The sequence below is a fragment of the Plecotus auritus genome (genome assembly GCF_963455305.1).
Source record: "Plecotus auritus genome assembly, chromosome: 3".
Taxonomy (NCBI): domain Eukaryota; kingdom Metazoa; phylum Chordata; class Mammalia; order Chiroptera; family Vespertilionidae; genus Plecotus; species Plecotus auritus.
In genome coordinates, this window is record NC_137772.1 from 129736177 (window position 1) to 129751686 (window position 15510).

A 15510-nucleotide genomic window follows, 5' to 3' on the forward strand; every position below is an offset into this window, starting at 1 on the left:
TTCCTCCCAGAGCCCTCAGACCTGGCTCCCCCTGGGCTGCGCAGGGCTCCACATTCTCCCCCCCCCCCCCCGCACCCCGCAACAAGCTCCTCCAGCCCCGAATCTGCCCCTGGCACTGAGCTTCCTCTGCTCCATGGCCCCCCTTCACTTGTCGCTGCGTCCCCACTTTGAACAAGTGTAGGGGACCAGGGAATGAAGATGGGAGGAATGGGAGGGGGAAGGAGCACCAGCACACTAGCCTGGGATTAGCCACCACATCAAGCAGGATGACAAAGAGCAGTAGGCAGCCACCCATGAGGCCTCCAGCAATAGGGCCCCCCTTCTCCTCAGCCACAGCTGCAGGGCCATGGCTCCCTCCAGGAAGGCTAACCCAGCCAGCAAGGATCCTGCTTCAGTGCCCTGCCCACTACCGCACACCGCCACACACACACACACACACACACACACACACATCAAATACATACATGCACACATACTCCACGCATATACATGGACACACACCACACATAGATACCATAGAAACACATGTACATGTACCACTAGTATACCATAAACACACATCTGCCAGTCCCCACACATCAACACACAACACAGATGTACAATGCACACAGCACTCCCACACTCACACGCCAAATACCTACCACACAAGCACAAGGGCGTACCCGATTGACAATTTCTCTTCCTTCCAGTGCAGTGCGGGGGATGCGCCGTGCCCAAAGAGCTGCCAGGACAGTGTAAGTTCTTCCCAGTGTGAAGAGGGGGGAGTGGGAGCCATGGGCCCCTCGACCCACGTCCTCTGGATGAGCCAGCTCCCTCCCTCCCCAGTGGCCTTCTTTCCTGCAGTGCTGGGCTCCAGGGAGGGTACCTTCTCACTAGCCATGGCGGCATGCCTTCCCAACTGCCAGGCCAGGCAGAGGACCCAGGGGGCCGGGGGCAGGGCCAGAGCTCACCTCCCTCTGGGTTTCTCCTCAGGACCTGGACTGCTTCATCGTGGACAACAGCGGGTTCATTCTGATCTCAGAGCGATCCCAGGAGGTAAGATGCTGGGAAGTGGGGGCAGAAGTAAGCCGAGTCCTCCGGTAGCCATGTCTTAGGAGAAAGGGCTAATGGCCCAGGAAGCAATCTTGCTTTATAGCCCATTAGAGTGAAAGGTCTGCAGAAAATGGGATCGCCTCTGGAACCCAAAGTCAACACAGCAAGATTACAAAATTCAGGCTCTTTTCAACTCAGATGGTCATAGAAAATATTACTTCTTGATTTTGTAACGATTCAGGCCTTCTCCCGGAGTTGATAGGAAATTGTCCACATAATGAGGCTCAGCCCAGCCACCTCTGGGGCCCGCATGTTCTGTGCCCCGGCTGTCATTGAGGGCATGGCCTCAGAGGGGCCTCCTCCCAGAGTCCTACGCTCCTCCTACTGCTCATTACTCACCCCTCTGTCGCATCCCCCTCCCGCCTTGCCCACTCAGGCTGCTGTAAGTTACAGGCTGGGGGCTTATGAACAACGGGAAATCATTGCTCACGGTCCTGGAGGCAGAAATCCGAGGTCAGGAGCCAGGATGGTTGAATGAGGGCCCTCGTCCGGGTTGCGAACTTCTCATCGTATCCTCATGTGGTAGAAGGGACAAGGGAGCTCTCCGGCTCTCCTCTGTAGGGCATTGAAACCGTTTCTGAGGGCTACGCCCTCATGGCTAATCGCCTCCCAAAGGTTCCACCTTCGACCATCACCTTGGAGGTTAGGTTTCAACATGTGAATTTGGGGGACACATTCAGTCCATAGGCCCTCCCTTCTACCTTCCTGGGGCCCAGGGGGCCAGATCTTCCCCATTTTGTGCTGTCTTCCTGCCTGGACCTCCCTCGAGGAAAGTTCTGTTCTAGCCCGGCACCTCGGTTTGTTAGTGGGGAAACAGGAATGGAGGTGACCCTTCTCGTGTCGCAGCCCGGCTCACACGTCTAATCTTCCCCCGGCCTGTGATGGCTCCTCGGACCCCGCTTGTGCTCACAAAGGCAGAAGAGAAGGTGCAATCATAATTTTGTTTTGCCAAGCCAAAACTGGCTCAAACTAAAAGGAAGCCTATTCAAACCTGAGCCCAACCTGAATAGCTTCACATGAAATATTTCCTTGAAACAAGCCAGAAGCATCGAAATTGCCTCCACGCTGAACCTCAATGGAAGAAAAATAGTATTTGGTCCAGAGTGAGCTTTGCCCCTAACTAGCTATGTGATTGGGTTAAGCGGCTTCCATTAGCCATGCCTCCGTTTCCTCCTCTTAAATGAGGGGGCTGCACCACTTGATGTCTAAGGCCCCAGACTCTCAGTGCCTGGGGTATCGGCAGAGCTGGGGAAGCAGGCGGGGTGCCGAGGCCGTGGCCTTGGCTGTGTCTGTGCTCTGGCCTCTGAGTCCACAGAAGTCGTGAGAACATGGCAGGAACCAGGGCATAGGAAGGGGATGTGGGAAAGAGGGCAACTGAGGTGGGGCACCAGTGGGTCACGGAATCCAACTCCTTGAGGAGAGATTTTGAATGGCCCACTTCTGCGGAGCCTGTCTCAGCAGCAGGCGTGAAGAAGAAGATGGTTTTGTCCATTTTCCTCTTTAGTAGGAGTTGAGGGCTGGCTCACATCATGGCGTCTCTTGCAAGATGTGAACTGCCAACCATTCATTGCGCTGCCTTTCCTCCTGTCCCTTTCATGCCCCCTCTTGGACTTGCCACTCTTCCCTGGACAGAGCCCAGTTTATTTAGTATTTCTCAATTGCTCTGGGGGGAATGGGTGATGACAGAAATGAAACCAGTGGTTGGAAAGAGGCTTTGGGCCTAGCGAGTGCTCTCAATCATTCATGCGCTGACCCCTGCGCCCTGGGGAACTGAGACGGCTCGGCTCCTCTGCAGGCCCCCATGGTGTTGGCTTTCAAGCACCAGTTTCAGAGAGAGTGTGGAAGGCTGGACGGTTGGGGAGGGGACAGCCACGCCTGAGAGGCCGAGCTCTGGAGCAGTTGAAAGCAACGGCTCCTGTGGGGCCAGAGAGCGCGGGTTTAGGCGTTTTAGACCAGAGCGCCTCTCTGCTCGGCGCCGCCGCTGTAGCAGGGGCGCAGCTGCAGACAGTATGCAAGGGATGAGCGTGGCTTTGTTCCAATAAAGCTTAATTATAGATACTGGAATTTGAATTTCGCATAATCTTCATGTCTCATGAAAAATTATTAATCTTTTGATTAAATAGAAACACATTCTCAGCTCAAGAGCCAGACTTGGCCCCTGGGCCATCATTTGCTGACCCCGGCAGCAGGACACACTTGCAGGGGGTGGGGCCCGTAGCAGCACTCCCAAGGGGCCCTTGGTGTAACTCACGATGGTCCTGTTGTACACTTGCTCACATGTCTTCTCAAATCATGACATCAGAGGGCACAACTTGGGATAATATGTGGTAGCAAACAGCTATTTAGACTCTTCTATTTTATAAAGGATGTGCTTACTTAGCTTACTTACCCCTGTCTTCTCACCTATTGTACTATTTTATAACATTGTATGTAGCTTTACAAATCCTTTGTATAATGAAGCAGGGCACAAGTGAAATCTTCATTAATAGGGTGTGACCTCTAGGAACTCCCCCAGAGCCCCAGCTCCCTCTGTGCCTGGTCACCCTGGCTTCCCACAGCCCATGCTCTCCTCCTCCTCTCCCAGCACTGGGAGCCCCAGGAAAGGGGAGGGAGGCTCTGGTGATGTTATTAGTCTCATTTTATACCAGAGAAAGACTGAGGCTCTGCAAGGTTTGGGGAGGGAAGTCCAGCTGGAGAGCCTGGGTCCTGGAGGAAATGGAGGATTGTTGGGCAAGGCAAGGGAGCCCAGGGAGAGCGCCTTCTCCGGAGAGTGTGGTGGGCTGCAGGCCCGGATCCGCTGCGCAGTCCCGCTGCCCGGCCCTACCCTCCCTCACTCTGTCCATGCTCAGGGCAGAGTGTATTCACTGCGTCAAACTGGTCTGAGTCTCACAGAATTAGGACCAATGCTCTAGGACCGTGAACTCCAGGCCCAGGAATCCAGGCTCCTGGGTAAGTCCGAGGCCAGTGTCCAGGCTCTGGCAGCAGCAGCATCACGACAGGGCTCCTCTTTCCTCACTCGGGACCTCTCCACCCGTGGCCTGCGCAGTGTCAGGCGATAAGAGGGCATGAGGGAGATAGCACCCAAGCCAGAGACACCAATGATATAAGCAGCACCTGGCAGGTATCCAGGCCCAGCCATCTATCCATCCATTTTTGGTTTTGTGGGTGTTTTTTTTTTAATTCATGCATTCAATAACTCTGTAGCAGTTACCTATTGCTGCATAACAAATTATCCCAAAATATAATGACTTAAAACTATAAGACTTACCATCTCCCAGTTTCTGGGGTAAGGCATCTGGGTATGGCCAGGCAGGGTGAGTCTGGCTCAGGGTCTCTCATGGGGCTGAATTAAGGGATCAGCCAGGGCTGCTCCATTCAAGTCATTTCAAGTAGAGGAGGCTCAGCTTCCAAACTCACATGGCTGCTGGCCAGATCAGTAGCCAGGTGGGCTTCTCCAGGCGGCAGCTGTCAACACGGCAGCTGGCTTCATCAGAGCAAGAGAGCCAAGACGAGCAGAGAGAGGAGAGCAAGACAGAGGCCAGAATCTTGGGAACCTAATCTCAGAAGTGACACCTGGTTACTTGGCTTCAAGTCCGGTTCCGCGGGTGCAGTGGCTAAAGTGGGCGCAGGAGAAACCTTGACTTCCCTGCTCTGCATGTGCTCCGGCACTTGCCTCTCCCCCCTGCCGGAGGGAGGGGCGCTCAGCTCTGTCCTGGTCCTGGCCTTGTTGCAGCTTGAGGGTTAGATACTTGGCCCCACTGAGCCTCTCTTCCAGCTCAGGACTCCGTCTTGTAATAAAGAACCACAAAGAACGGATCCCAGCCATCTATTTGGGGCCTAGAGAGAGAGCAAAGAGCAAGGGCACGGGAGTGACAACAGCTCTGTGTAACGTTTACAGTGGACCTGTCACCCTGGATCTGGGGACTCTGGGTCCTGCCGTTTGCCTGTGAGTAGCACCCACACACACGGGAGCTTCAGAATGGACCTCAAAGGGGCAGCGGAGCTACAGTCAGACACCCCATTGTGGTGTCTCTCCCTAAGGCTTAAGTCTCCCAGAAGCCATAGCACCTCCTCCCTCCCTGGCCGCAGCCCACAGAGCCAGTGCCTGCAAGGCCCTCAGACCAGGGCACCCCCTTCTGCCCACACAGGGCCTCTGACACACCTGTCCTGGGCCTCCGTTTTTCTTGCTCCCTTCCTCCTTCCCTACCTCCCCAAGCCCTCTGTCCTCCCTGCCACGTGGCAGGGCAGGCTTCAAGTCCGGTTCCGCGGGTGCAGTGGGTAAAGTGGGCGCAGGAGAAACCTTGACTTTCCTGCTCTGCATGTGCTCTGGCACTTGCCTCTCTAGCCCCCCACTCCTCACCGCCTACCTCAGCATATCTCTGGCTTCCCCATGCTCAACGTTCTGGGGGCCAGGGCACCCTCATTTGGGCAACTTGAGTGGATCACCTGACCCGAGACAGCCAGTGGCAGCAGAGGCCCCCCAGGAGTGCAGAGCCCCAATCCCCACACTCTTCCGGGCCCCACTGTGGGCTCAAGGCACCTGTCAAGAGATGGGGCAGTTCAGGGACTCAGGGGAGGCCATACAGCAGGAATGAAAGGATCAGTCCCCACTAGGAGCCATGCACAGTGGCTTCTCACATCTCTCAGAGGATGAACTTCCCATTTTTAGAGAAGAAACTGAGGCTGTCCTAGGTAAGGAGGCCACATGACATTTGCTCCATTCCAATACCAGAGTGAATCTTTGCTTTAATTCACCCTCCGGTCCCCCTTCTCTCTGGGGACAGCAGACTCACACATGCACGCAAATTAGCTCATGCCTAGGGGATGTTGCTGGCCAGGAGGATGCTCATCAGTTCTGGGTCCTTGGCTGCCCCCTGCCCCATCTGCTTCCTGCTCCAGGCTCCTGGGTGTGCCTCACAGGATCTCACCTCACTCCCACCTCAGTACAGACTGGAACCTCAGGCAGCCCCAGGCCCTTTGCTCAGCAGCCTAGTGGACTGTTGCTTGTGTGTGGGCTATCGTCAGTGAAAGCGGAGCCCCGCCCTGTGTCAGCACACCTAGCTGGCAGGTAGAGCCAGCTCCCAGAGCCCTTTCAGAGTGCTGTGGCTGTAAAGAAGCCATAGTCCCCCTGCCGTGCTGTGCTGGTGCCCCTCCACCTTCAATCTGAGGACCTAAATTGACAGGGTACCCAAAACTGAATGGCTGGACCTTGGCTTTGCTGATTCAGAAAATTCTATCAACCTATTTGAGTCACTGATTCACTCTAAGTTCAAATGAAATTGTATCAGCTAGGAATTGCATTCTACTATGAGGAATAGAGTCCCCACTACAGTGGCTTACGCAACTTAAAGGCTTATTCTCTCATATAAGGAATGGCTGAAGGCAGTCCAGGCCTGGTGTGGTGGGTCACCAGGTGCCCGTCCTCAGGATCACGTGGATACAGGAGTGCCTGCCTTCGTGTCCACTTTCCAGACAAGGGGAAGTGCAACAGCCCTGGCCGTGGTGCCCTTCCTGCAGAGTCATCTCCCTTTTAACAGATTCCTGGAAGTCCCACCAGGACTTCGCTCACATTTCATTGGCCAGTCCCAGCCGCAGGGGAGTCTGGGAAATGTCTTTTAGTTGAGCATATTACTCCCTACCAAAGAAGGGGAGGATGGATAGTCTCTGCCAGAGTGACATATCCTCCAAGTCAAGTTGCTTATTTATAGAGGGGGGTACATGGTTTCCAGTGTCTAGCAGCTTGTCTTACTCTCAGGGGCCTCTCTTCTCAGAATCAAGTGTCTAAACAACAGGGTTTGGGGTGAATAAGCCTAGAATTGGAAGAGAAGAGGAGCCTCAATTCCACCCCACTGCACTTTCCCAGGGAGCAGAATACTCACACCATTCATTCATTCCCTCGTCTGTTCCCTCGCACCTTCCTTCAGCAGCTTTGCACTGAGTAACGCCATGAGCAGGACACTTCTGTGGGGGCGGAGGTGGATCTTTGCCCCTAGGATGGCGCTGTGTGGTGATGCAGCGCGCACACACACACACACACACACACACACACACACACACACGCAGTAACCACAACAGCAGGAAGAGAGCCCCGCCTGAGAGGGAGCCCTCCACCCAAAGGAACTGCAGGTGGCTTCAGGGCTGCACCTGGAGGCACAGGCAGGACTGGAGGCCTCTCACCTCCCTGCTTGCCATCCTGTCCCTGGAATGCCCTCAGCTCCACCCTCTCGCCTTGCAGTCCGCTGCCCTCTGCAGAGAAGTCTCTCAGTCCTCCCAGGCAGAACACATGGGCCTTCCGGGCACAGAGAGAGCAGAGCTGACCAGCCTGCTCCGTTCCCCCCTGTGAGCTTTTGTGGTGAGCCTGTCAGTGTCTCAGTGCAGAGGAAGGAGGCATTCATTCTGCTGGGAAAGTGAGAAACAGACTTTTTAGAGGAGGCTGAGAAGGAAAGCTCCTTGGAGTGAGGACGGGGGAAGGGTAATCAAGGCAGGGAGAAGAGTCCTAGTGTCTCCTTGTCAGACTGGCCGCCACTTCCCCAGCATTTTCTGTGGGCGAGATACTTGGCACGCATTATCCCCCATCTTCCTAACCGCATGCCCAGGGTCACACTGCAGGCAGTGGCAGAGCCAGGATTTGAATCAAAATCCAACACCTCGGTCCCAGCCTCTGTGCCTGCTGAGGACCAGCAGCAGCAAGAGGCAGGCAATGAGCCTGGGGCACGGGGGAGGGGGGTGCGAAGGGGGCGGCACTGCAGGTGTGAAGGTGAGCTGACCTTGTTGGCTTGGAGGATGCCCAGCACACAGGTGCTCACCTAGTGTTGGTTGATGGGGTAATGAAGGAGGGATGGCGAGAGGGGTGTCCTGTTTCAGGAAACAAAGAAGAGAGTGACCAAATCCCAGCAGTGGCTGGGGACTGAGGAGCCCAGTTACGAGGGCAAAGTGGCTGCGGAGAGGACACGGGTTTAGGTTAAGTCACTTTTCATGGAATCGGGATGGTGAGTGACAGATCCACAGGAAACACTGATTAATTGGAAAAGGGGGGAGGGTGGGAGGGAGGGGAAATCAAAGGCAGCTCTAGCGTTCTCAGACCTGGTGTAGCTGGGTGATAAGGATGCCCGTGTGAGACATCACTGCCCTTGGGCCTCTTGTGACCATGACCCACAGAAGCACATTTTGCATCTGACCCACCACACACCCACCACACACAAACACACACACACACACACACACACACACACACACACACACGCAATCAAGTTTCACAAAACCCTGTTTAACCTGCTGCAGGAGATTCCCACTGATTTGTTCAAAGGAATTCTTTACCTTAAAAAATGTGATAGCAACCCCCAGACTGATTTCATAGACAATTAATAGATTACAACTTAGTTTCAAAAGCACTGAGATGAGACTCTGGCGGGAGGGCGGGGGGCGAATTAAAGGGAGGCGGCAGAGGAATGGATCCCGCTGGGATTCTGTTGAAGGGCATCTGCAGGGAAAACCCACATGGCAGCTAAAGTCTGAGCTCAGAAATGAGCCCTGGGCCACAGTGGGAGATTTAAAAGTCCTCACCTTCTCTCTCTCTCTCTCCCTCCCTCCCTTCCAGATGGGAAGATTTCTAGGGGAGGTGGACGGTGCTCTCCTGACCCAGCTGCTCAGTATGGGGGTGTTCAGCCAGTAAGTGGGACCTGCTTCTCCCCCATCTGACAGGAAAGGCAGGATCTGATGCTAAATTGTCCAGACAGATCAGGTGGTCCTGACCTCAAACCCCATCATGAGAGCCCCCAAGTGCTCCAAAAGCAGCCGTTCTGAAGCCCGGGGCTTGAGAAGAGGTGGGGAGTGGCATGTGGGCCCCTAGAAGGAAAACCAAATTTACTATTCGTTTTCTTTAAAACGAAGTGCAGCAATGTAATTTGGGGCATGTCTCGCTTCTGATCTGCCGTCCTAACTCCTGAACTGTCAGGCATCTGGGTGAATGAAACTGCAGCGACTCCCTGGGGCGGGGCGGGGGCGGGAGGGTCCAAACTCGCCATCTCCTGTCTCTGGCTTTCAGAGTGACCATGTATGACTACCAGGCCATGTGCAAACCCCCGGGTCACCACCACAGCGCCGCCAGGCCCCTGGTCAGCGTGAGTGTCACCCCAGACCTCCCCTCCGCCAGAGGGCAAGCCCTCCACCTAAAATGAGGTTACCTGGTCCCTGGTCTCCCCCAGCCTCAGGCATCTAGCCCCAGGGCCCCTCTTGACTCTGGCACCCACTTCTGCCTCCTCCCTCCCGCCTGCAGGGCATGTCTGCGGGCCTCTGGCGAGTAGTGTGGTCACACAGGCCTCAGGGAACCTGGGAGCATCACCAAGAGGCTCTTGGGAGGAGGCCCTGCCAGGCCTTCTTGATGGGTTTGTCTAACCCAGGCTGCGGGCCCTGCATTGGAGGCTCTAAGATAACCAGCTCCCCAGGCTTCCGCAGCTGGGAAGGGGTGGGTGGTGGCAGCAGGAGGGGGTGTCCCGGGGTGTGGCCGCTAATGGATCACTGTCCCCCAGCCCAGCGTTAACTGTTTGTCTCCCTTCTTCCCAGCCTATCTCAGCCCTCCTGACTGCGACCAGATGGCTGGTGAATGAGCTCTTGCTGTGAGTGGGGGTGGGTGGGGGGTTGAGGTGGGGGAGCAGCTGGGGGACTTCATGCAGGTGTATCTTCTGAGGGAGGCCAGAGGAGGAGGGAAGGTCCGGGGAGGAACTGTCCTGTGTGTATGGGGCCTGTTCCTTCCTGCTGCTGCCAGGGGCACCTTTCTGCTCATTCGGGGACCCTCGGGCAGGGTCGAGGATGTCCAGGAGAACAGGGCTGGACCAGGGAGCAACGGGGAGAGCCAGTGCCCCGGCCACTCACTCGGATTCGGTGCCGTGTCTGACAGGTTCCTGCTAGAGTGGAGTGCCTGGGGTTCCCGGAGAGCCGACCGCGGGGCCGAGGGTGAGCACCTGTGTCTGCATGACCTTGTGTTTGCTACCAATGCCATTTCAGCCAGCTAACTGGAAACCTCCCCCTTGGGGGGGGCGGGGACAGAGGGGAAGGGGCTCTGGGCAGGTCACTGTTCATATCTCATCCTGCTTGGCCTTCTCTCGTCACCTTCCCCTCCGGGTTCCCCACCTCTGTGTGCCATCACACCATCTCCGGACACCCCTGCTCCATGTGACATCACTCATCCCATGTGACATCACCACCTTCTGACATCTGACCTTGTGTGACATCATGCCCACCCTGTGCTGGGCCTCATGTCCTGGGCAGCCAAAGCTGTCTTCCATCACTGTAAGTAGCACCCACTGCAGAGCCGGGTGGGGGGAGCAGGAGGCAGCCTGGAGCTGCAAAGGGCCCCCTCAGCTCTCCCTTAAAGGGGTGCATTCATCCCGGGCACCCCAACTCGGGATCTCCCCCAGTGTAAAGCCCCATGCTTTAGGGGTGGGGTGCAGCCCAGACCTCATCCCACACAAGCACAGTCCTACCCGGGCGAGATGGAACCCCAGCTGCCTCCTCGGGGAGGACGTTTGCAGTTCCAAGAGGAAAGGGGATGCGGTCCAGTGGCTGTGGCCACATGCAAGTGAGTGGCCACCAGGTCACCCTGCGGCACGAACAGTGCGGCCTCCAGCTCAGGGTTGAGGGGTGGCAGGCAGAGGCCTCATCTGATCACTGGGACACTCCTGGGATAATGTGTCTCCAGCAATTCCCAGAGGTCTGACCACAAATCAAAGCCATTTCCTGTCAGCCAGTTGGGACTCTGACCACATTCCCAGGAGATTGAGGCTACCTGGTCTTTACCTGCAAAGGGACATGGACCACTTCCACTCCCTGGGTGGCCCGGGCTCCTGTACCACACAACACTGTCGCATCTTAGCCGGTTTTGCTCCACCCCTGCTTGCTGTAGAGCCTTTCCCCGGTGTTCTGCAACTTCTCCACCATGGGGGCTGCACCCCTGCTTTTGCTTCCTGATGGAAAAACCACTCGCACTGCTGTCCCTGCCTGGCCTGCTTCACTCCCCCTCTGCCTGCTCTCACCACTGGCCTGCTGGTGTGACCTCCGACCCTCAGCTCACGTGGCCAACCCCTGCCATGTTTCCAGACTCCTTTTGGAAATCACACCCAGCAGCCTTCACAGGACTGCCTGGGGACAGTTCAGTCACGGGGTGCTTGTGACAGGAACCAGGAACCATGTGTCACCACCCATCTAGAAACAGGTCCCTCCTCCCAGCGGCTCGGGAACACAGGCGGGGCGGAGCGCCCCTCTGCCCTCTGCCAGCATCTGCGCCTACAAAGCTGAGCATGAGCTCCCTCGTCCTGCTTGTCCAGAACGTCCTGTCTCAGGCCGCTGTCCTGGGGCTCCTTCCTCCCGCCCAGCAGGCCTGGCCCGGCCAGTCAGCCGTGTCCTCTGGGCTTAGAGTCCAAGAGCCTGGGCAGAGGGCAGCTGTGTGACCTTGGGGAAGCCACTCGCCTATTGTTATTGGCATGTTGCTCTTGTTATCCCTGCGATGACCTACCACACAAAATGTCTCAGCTGACAGGGTGGACAGGCCAGCCCGAGCCAGCCGCCCTGGGTGCGAGGCCCCGGTAACTGGAAGGAGAGGAGCCAGGCCCTGAGCCTCTGCAGGCTGTAGCCAGAGTACCCCCTCTCGAATCCCATGGGCCACGGCGCTGCTCAGCACCACCCTTAGAGGTCAGTGTGGCCCTGGCTGACCCTCAGCAGGGCTGTACGAGGACATTTCTGGGTCTGGGGGTTAAGGAGACCTGTAACTCCCTGATAAGCTTTATGTGACCCTGCCATAGGGCATGTCTGCACAATGGGGGAATATGGCCTGTCCTGCCTATTTCACAGAGAGCTCTGAGAATAAAAGGAAAGGCGTGGAAAGTGCCGCGCAGGAAGAGGAGTACTGTAGCACCGAAATGACACTGCTATTTTGAACAAAAACAATGTCCCTCAGCCTGGGAGCTGGCCTTGTTTGCTTCTTGCTCACCTCAGGAGCAAGCATGGCCATCCAGAGCAGGCAGCCAGGGACCTACTTTCCTGTGTGCTGAGTCCTTTCTGAATGACTCAAGTGTACCACAGACATGCACTGAGGGCCCCTGCCCAGCTGTCCCCCAGCCCCGCAGCCGGGCGCTGGCCCTCACTGTTCGGCTCTCACCAGCAGCAGCGACGAGGGCAGACCCGGGCTTGCCCAGGCCCTGCACTTGCAGAGCGCCTTAGCTGGGCTGAGGAGATGTCACCCGTCCATACTGAATTGGAAGGGTGGTGGGGTGAAGGCCTGAAGTCTCCCCGAGCCACCCCTGGGCACTCTGACCACCTCTGCATTCCTCTCAGACCCTGCACATCAACACTGAAAGGAGCCTTTGAGAAGGTGCTTGCCCCCTCCCCAGCCCCAGCTTACAGTGGGGATGCAGGCTTCCACAGGCAGGAAGTGGCTTTCGCAAGGTCATGAGGCTCGTGTGTCAATCACACACAACTGAACCTGAGGCACCCTGAGGCCCAGCCTGCTGCCCTGTCCACTGTGATCCACTCCACTGCTTTCTGTTCCTTTGTCCTTGCCCTTTTACTCCCGCCCTACCCCTCCTTTTCATGTTCTGAGAGCTTTCTGACAAAGGAGCCACCTGCAAATGGACTAGGGCCTGGTGGTGTTGAAGCTGAGATCCCTCCAGGCATGACTTTGAAGGCCCTTCCAATTCATGATGCTCTTTCTCCCATCGCACCTGTCTCCCCACAGCCCACAAGCACAGGAAGCAGGACATGCTGCAGCCCTGCGACATGGAGTACCCCGTGTTTGTGCACCAGAAGGCCATCCAGGAGGTCAACGGGATCATCGATTGTGGGGCCTGCCAGAAGTAAGACCTGAGGCAGCTCTTCCTGTCCCCAGCCTCAGGGCAGGGCTTGGTCACTCATAGGGGGGCATCTGTAAATGGGTGGAAGGAGGGGCTGCTCCAAGTGAAAAGGCACGCTCCAGGGTATTTGTTTCCCAGGCTCCTTAGTGAAGGAAACAGGCTGAGGCAGAGGGTGTGAGGGAGGCCAGTTGGGGGCTAAGGAAAGGTGGTCCCGAGGCCAGATCCTTGTCAGCAAGTCACCTCCATGCCAGGCCCCAAAGCCATCCCAGATAGAAAAGAAATGATCCCACGATTCACTGTCTATCTCACACCTGCATTGAAGCTCAGTGTCAGGGCCACACAAGCTGAACTCCATCCAGAGATCTTGGAAGGCAAGGGTAGATTTGAGGAAAGGACAAGCCAGCTCTCCCTTAGAAATCTGTCTGTGCAGAGAAAGGGGAAAGCATAAGGATGTTCTTAGGAGCGTGTGGGCCCAGCCGAGACTCAGCCTTCCCCATGGAGAGTCCATTAGATCCAACTCGCTCTGCCAGCCTGGCCCAGGGAGGCCTGAATGAAAGTTCCCTCCTGCTGACCCCACCCCTGACCTCAGGGGCCATGCTCCCTGGAACTTCTCTCCTGGCCCAGGAGGCAATGGCCTCCTCCAGGATGTCCCCTTGGTCAGCCTTGCCATTCACCAAGGGCTTCCCAGGATATCCTTGAGAGACACCACACTTGGAGCAAATTCTTCCATATGCAGCGCCTCGGACTTTGGCGTCAGTCAGGTTTCCATCTCTTACCCTTGTGTATTGCCAGGTTTACACATTTTAACTTTACCACAGCAGTTCTCTTGGGACTATTGTTATTTGTGCACTTAGCTCAAAGGCTTGTTGTAAGGATGAAGTAAATGCTATGGTGCAAAGCCAAGACTTCAGGGTAGACAGACTTGAGTTTAAAAAGTGGCTCTGCTACTTCCTAGCTGTGTATCCTTAAGCAAGTTACTTAGCCAATTCTAGCCTCAATGTTCTCATCTACAAAAAGGAAATAATAACCTCATGTAGTGTGGTGAAGGTTATGTACGTGTGTGTGTGCGTGTGTGTGTGTGTGTGTGTGTGCATGTGTGTGTGTGTGTGTGTGCGTGTGTGTGCGTGTGTGTGCGTGTGTGTGTGTGTGTGTGTGTGTACAAAACCAACCATCCCGGAGGAAATGGTCAGTAAGGGGCAACTGTTATGTAATACACCAGGCCTTGAGCATAACAGGCTCTCCATAACCCTCTTCACAGGACTCCTGGGCAGTATGCAGGGGCGCTGTGCCACCTCGTGGCCAAGACTGAGCATTGCATCTTCCCCATATGGCCTGCCCCCACCACATTAAAGCAAGGAGAGCCACACATCCCTATTTGCTTGGCGCAGTCCTGATTTATACCTGTTGTCCTGCATATATTAATAATAACTTTAACTCTCAAATATGTTCCAGTTAGGACTTCCTCGCCTTCTCCAATCTGCTAGGAAAGGAGCATTTTCAAAGGCTTATGGGTAAAATAAGCCAATAGGACTGAGTCAGTTGCCCAGGGCTGTTCCTGTAGCTGCCCTGATCTGACCTGCCTCATGGTTCCATTTCTTCCCGTTACCCTAACTACACTAGAAGTTTGGGGGGTTTCCCCCCTAGAAGCCCTATGTCAAGCCTTCCATGGATTCCATGGCCCCACCTCTCTCTTTGCTGCAGGATATTTGTGATGCAACAGATTCCCAATAGTAACCTTCTCCTCCTGGTGACAGACCCCACCTGTGACTGTAGCATCTTCCCACCAGTCCTTCAGGAGGCTACAGAAGTCAAATATATCCTTCTGATCTGCCAGGATGTGTGAGGTGAGGGGGGGGGGGTGGTGGTGCAGGAGAGATTGAAGGGCTTAGATTGTGAGGCTGAGGCCACTCTCCCACACATGGAGAGCATCGTTATTTGTTCTCCAACCCTTCCCCCAGGCTCCTGGGTACTGCCTCCTGACCCTGGAAGCCGCTTGTAAGGCAGTTGGTTCTACCAGGGGCAGGCTCTTCCAGAACTGAGTCTCCAGAATCAGCTCTTGTCATGAGGCGTTTGCCTTGACAGTGACTCCTGCACATAATGCCTCTGTCAAGTGTGACCGGATGCGCTCCCAGAAGCTCCGCCGACGACCGGATTCCTGTCATGCCTTCCACCCAGAGGTGGGGCTGGAGGGGGTTGAGAGGTGGGGCTTGGACTTCATCCCCAAATCCTCAGCGCTGTGGCTGTGTCTGCGCACTGAAGACATGAGTGCATCTGGACACAGGATGCAACTGCACGTAGAAACCTTCAGACACATGCAGCAAATACTAAGTCAACCAGGATCCGAGGGGCCTTCTACAAACAGAGCCACACAGTTCCCAGGGTTTGGGCCCTCAGTGAATCAAAATACAGCATCCCCATATTGTCCTCATTGCTGCTGCACTTAGCTGCAAACGATCTAAGCAAACAGGAAATCATTATGTGCAAAATACTAATGGTGACCAACACGTATTGAGCACCCATCCAGTGGCAGGCCCTGAGCTGGGTGCTTATACTCGGTATTGTCTTTGCTGGAAAT

At 55.6% G+C, this 15510-nt stretch overlaps 1 protein-coding gene across 1 annotated transcript in view; it reads left to right on the forward strand.

Moving 5' to 3' along the window:
- The window catches only part of CACNA2D4 (calcium voltage-gated channel auxiliary subunit alpha2delta 4), a gene marked incomplete at both ends in the record, with an annotated part of 122323 nt that overhangs the window by 106381 nt on the left and 432 nt on the right, over positions 1-15510 (forward strand). Inside the window, 10 exons of the mRNA XM_080660714.1 lie at positions 690-734; positions 973-1035; positions 8690-8760; positions 9137-9212; positions 9655-9707; positions 9989-10044; positions 10360-10380; positions 12821-12938; positions 14637-14774; positions 14989-15112. Of these exons, the coding sequence (XP_080516840.1) occupies positions 690-734; positions 973-1035; positions 8690-8760; positions 9137-9212; positions 9655-9707; positions 9989-10044; positions 10360-10380; positions 12821-12938; positions 14637-14774; positions 14989-15112 (765 nt within the window). The remainder of the gene's footprint in view (positions 1-689; positions 735-972; positions 1036-8689; positions 8761-9136; positions 9213-9654; positions 9708-9988; positions 10045-10359; positions 10381-12820; positions 12939-14636; positions 14775-14988; positions 15113-15510) is intronic.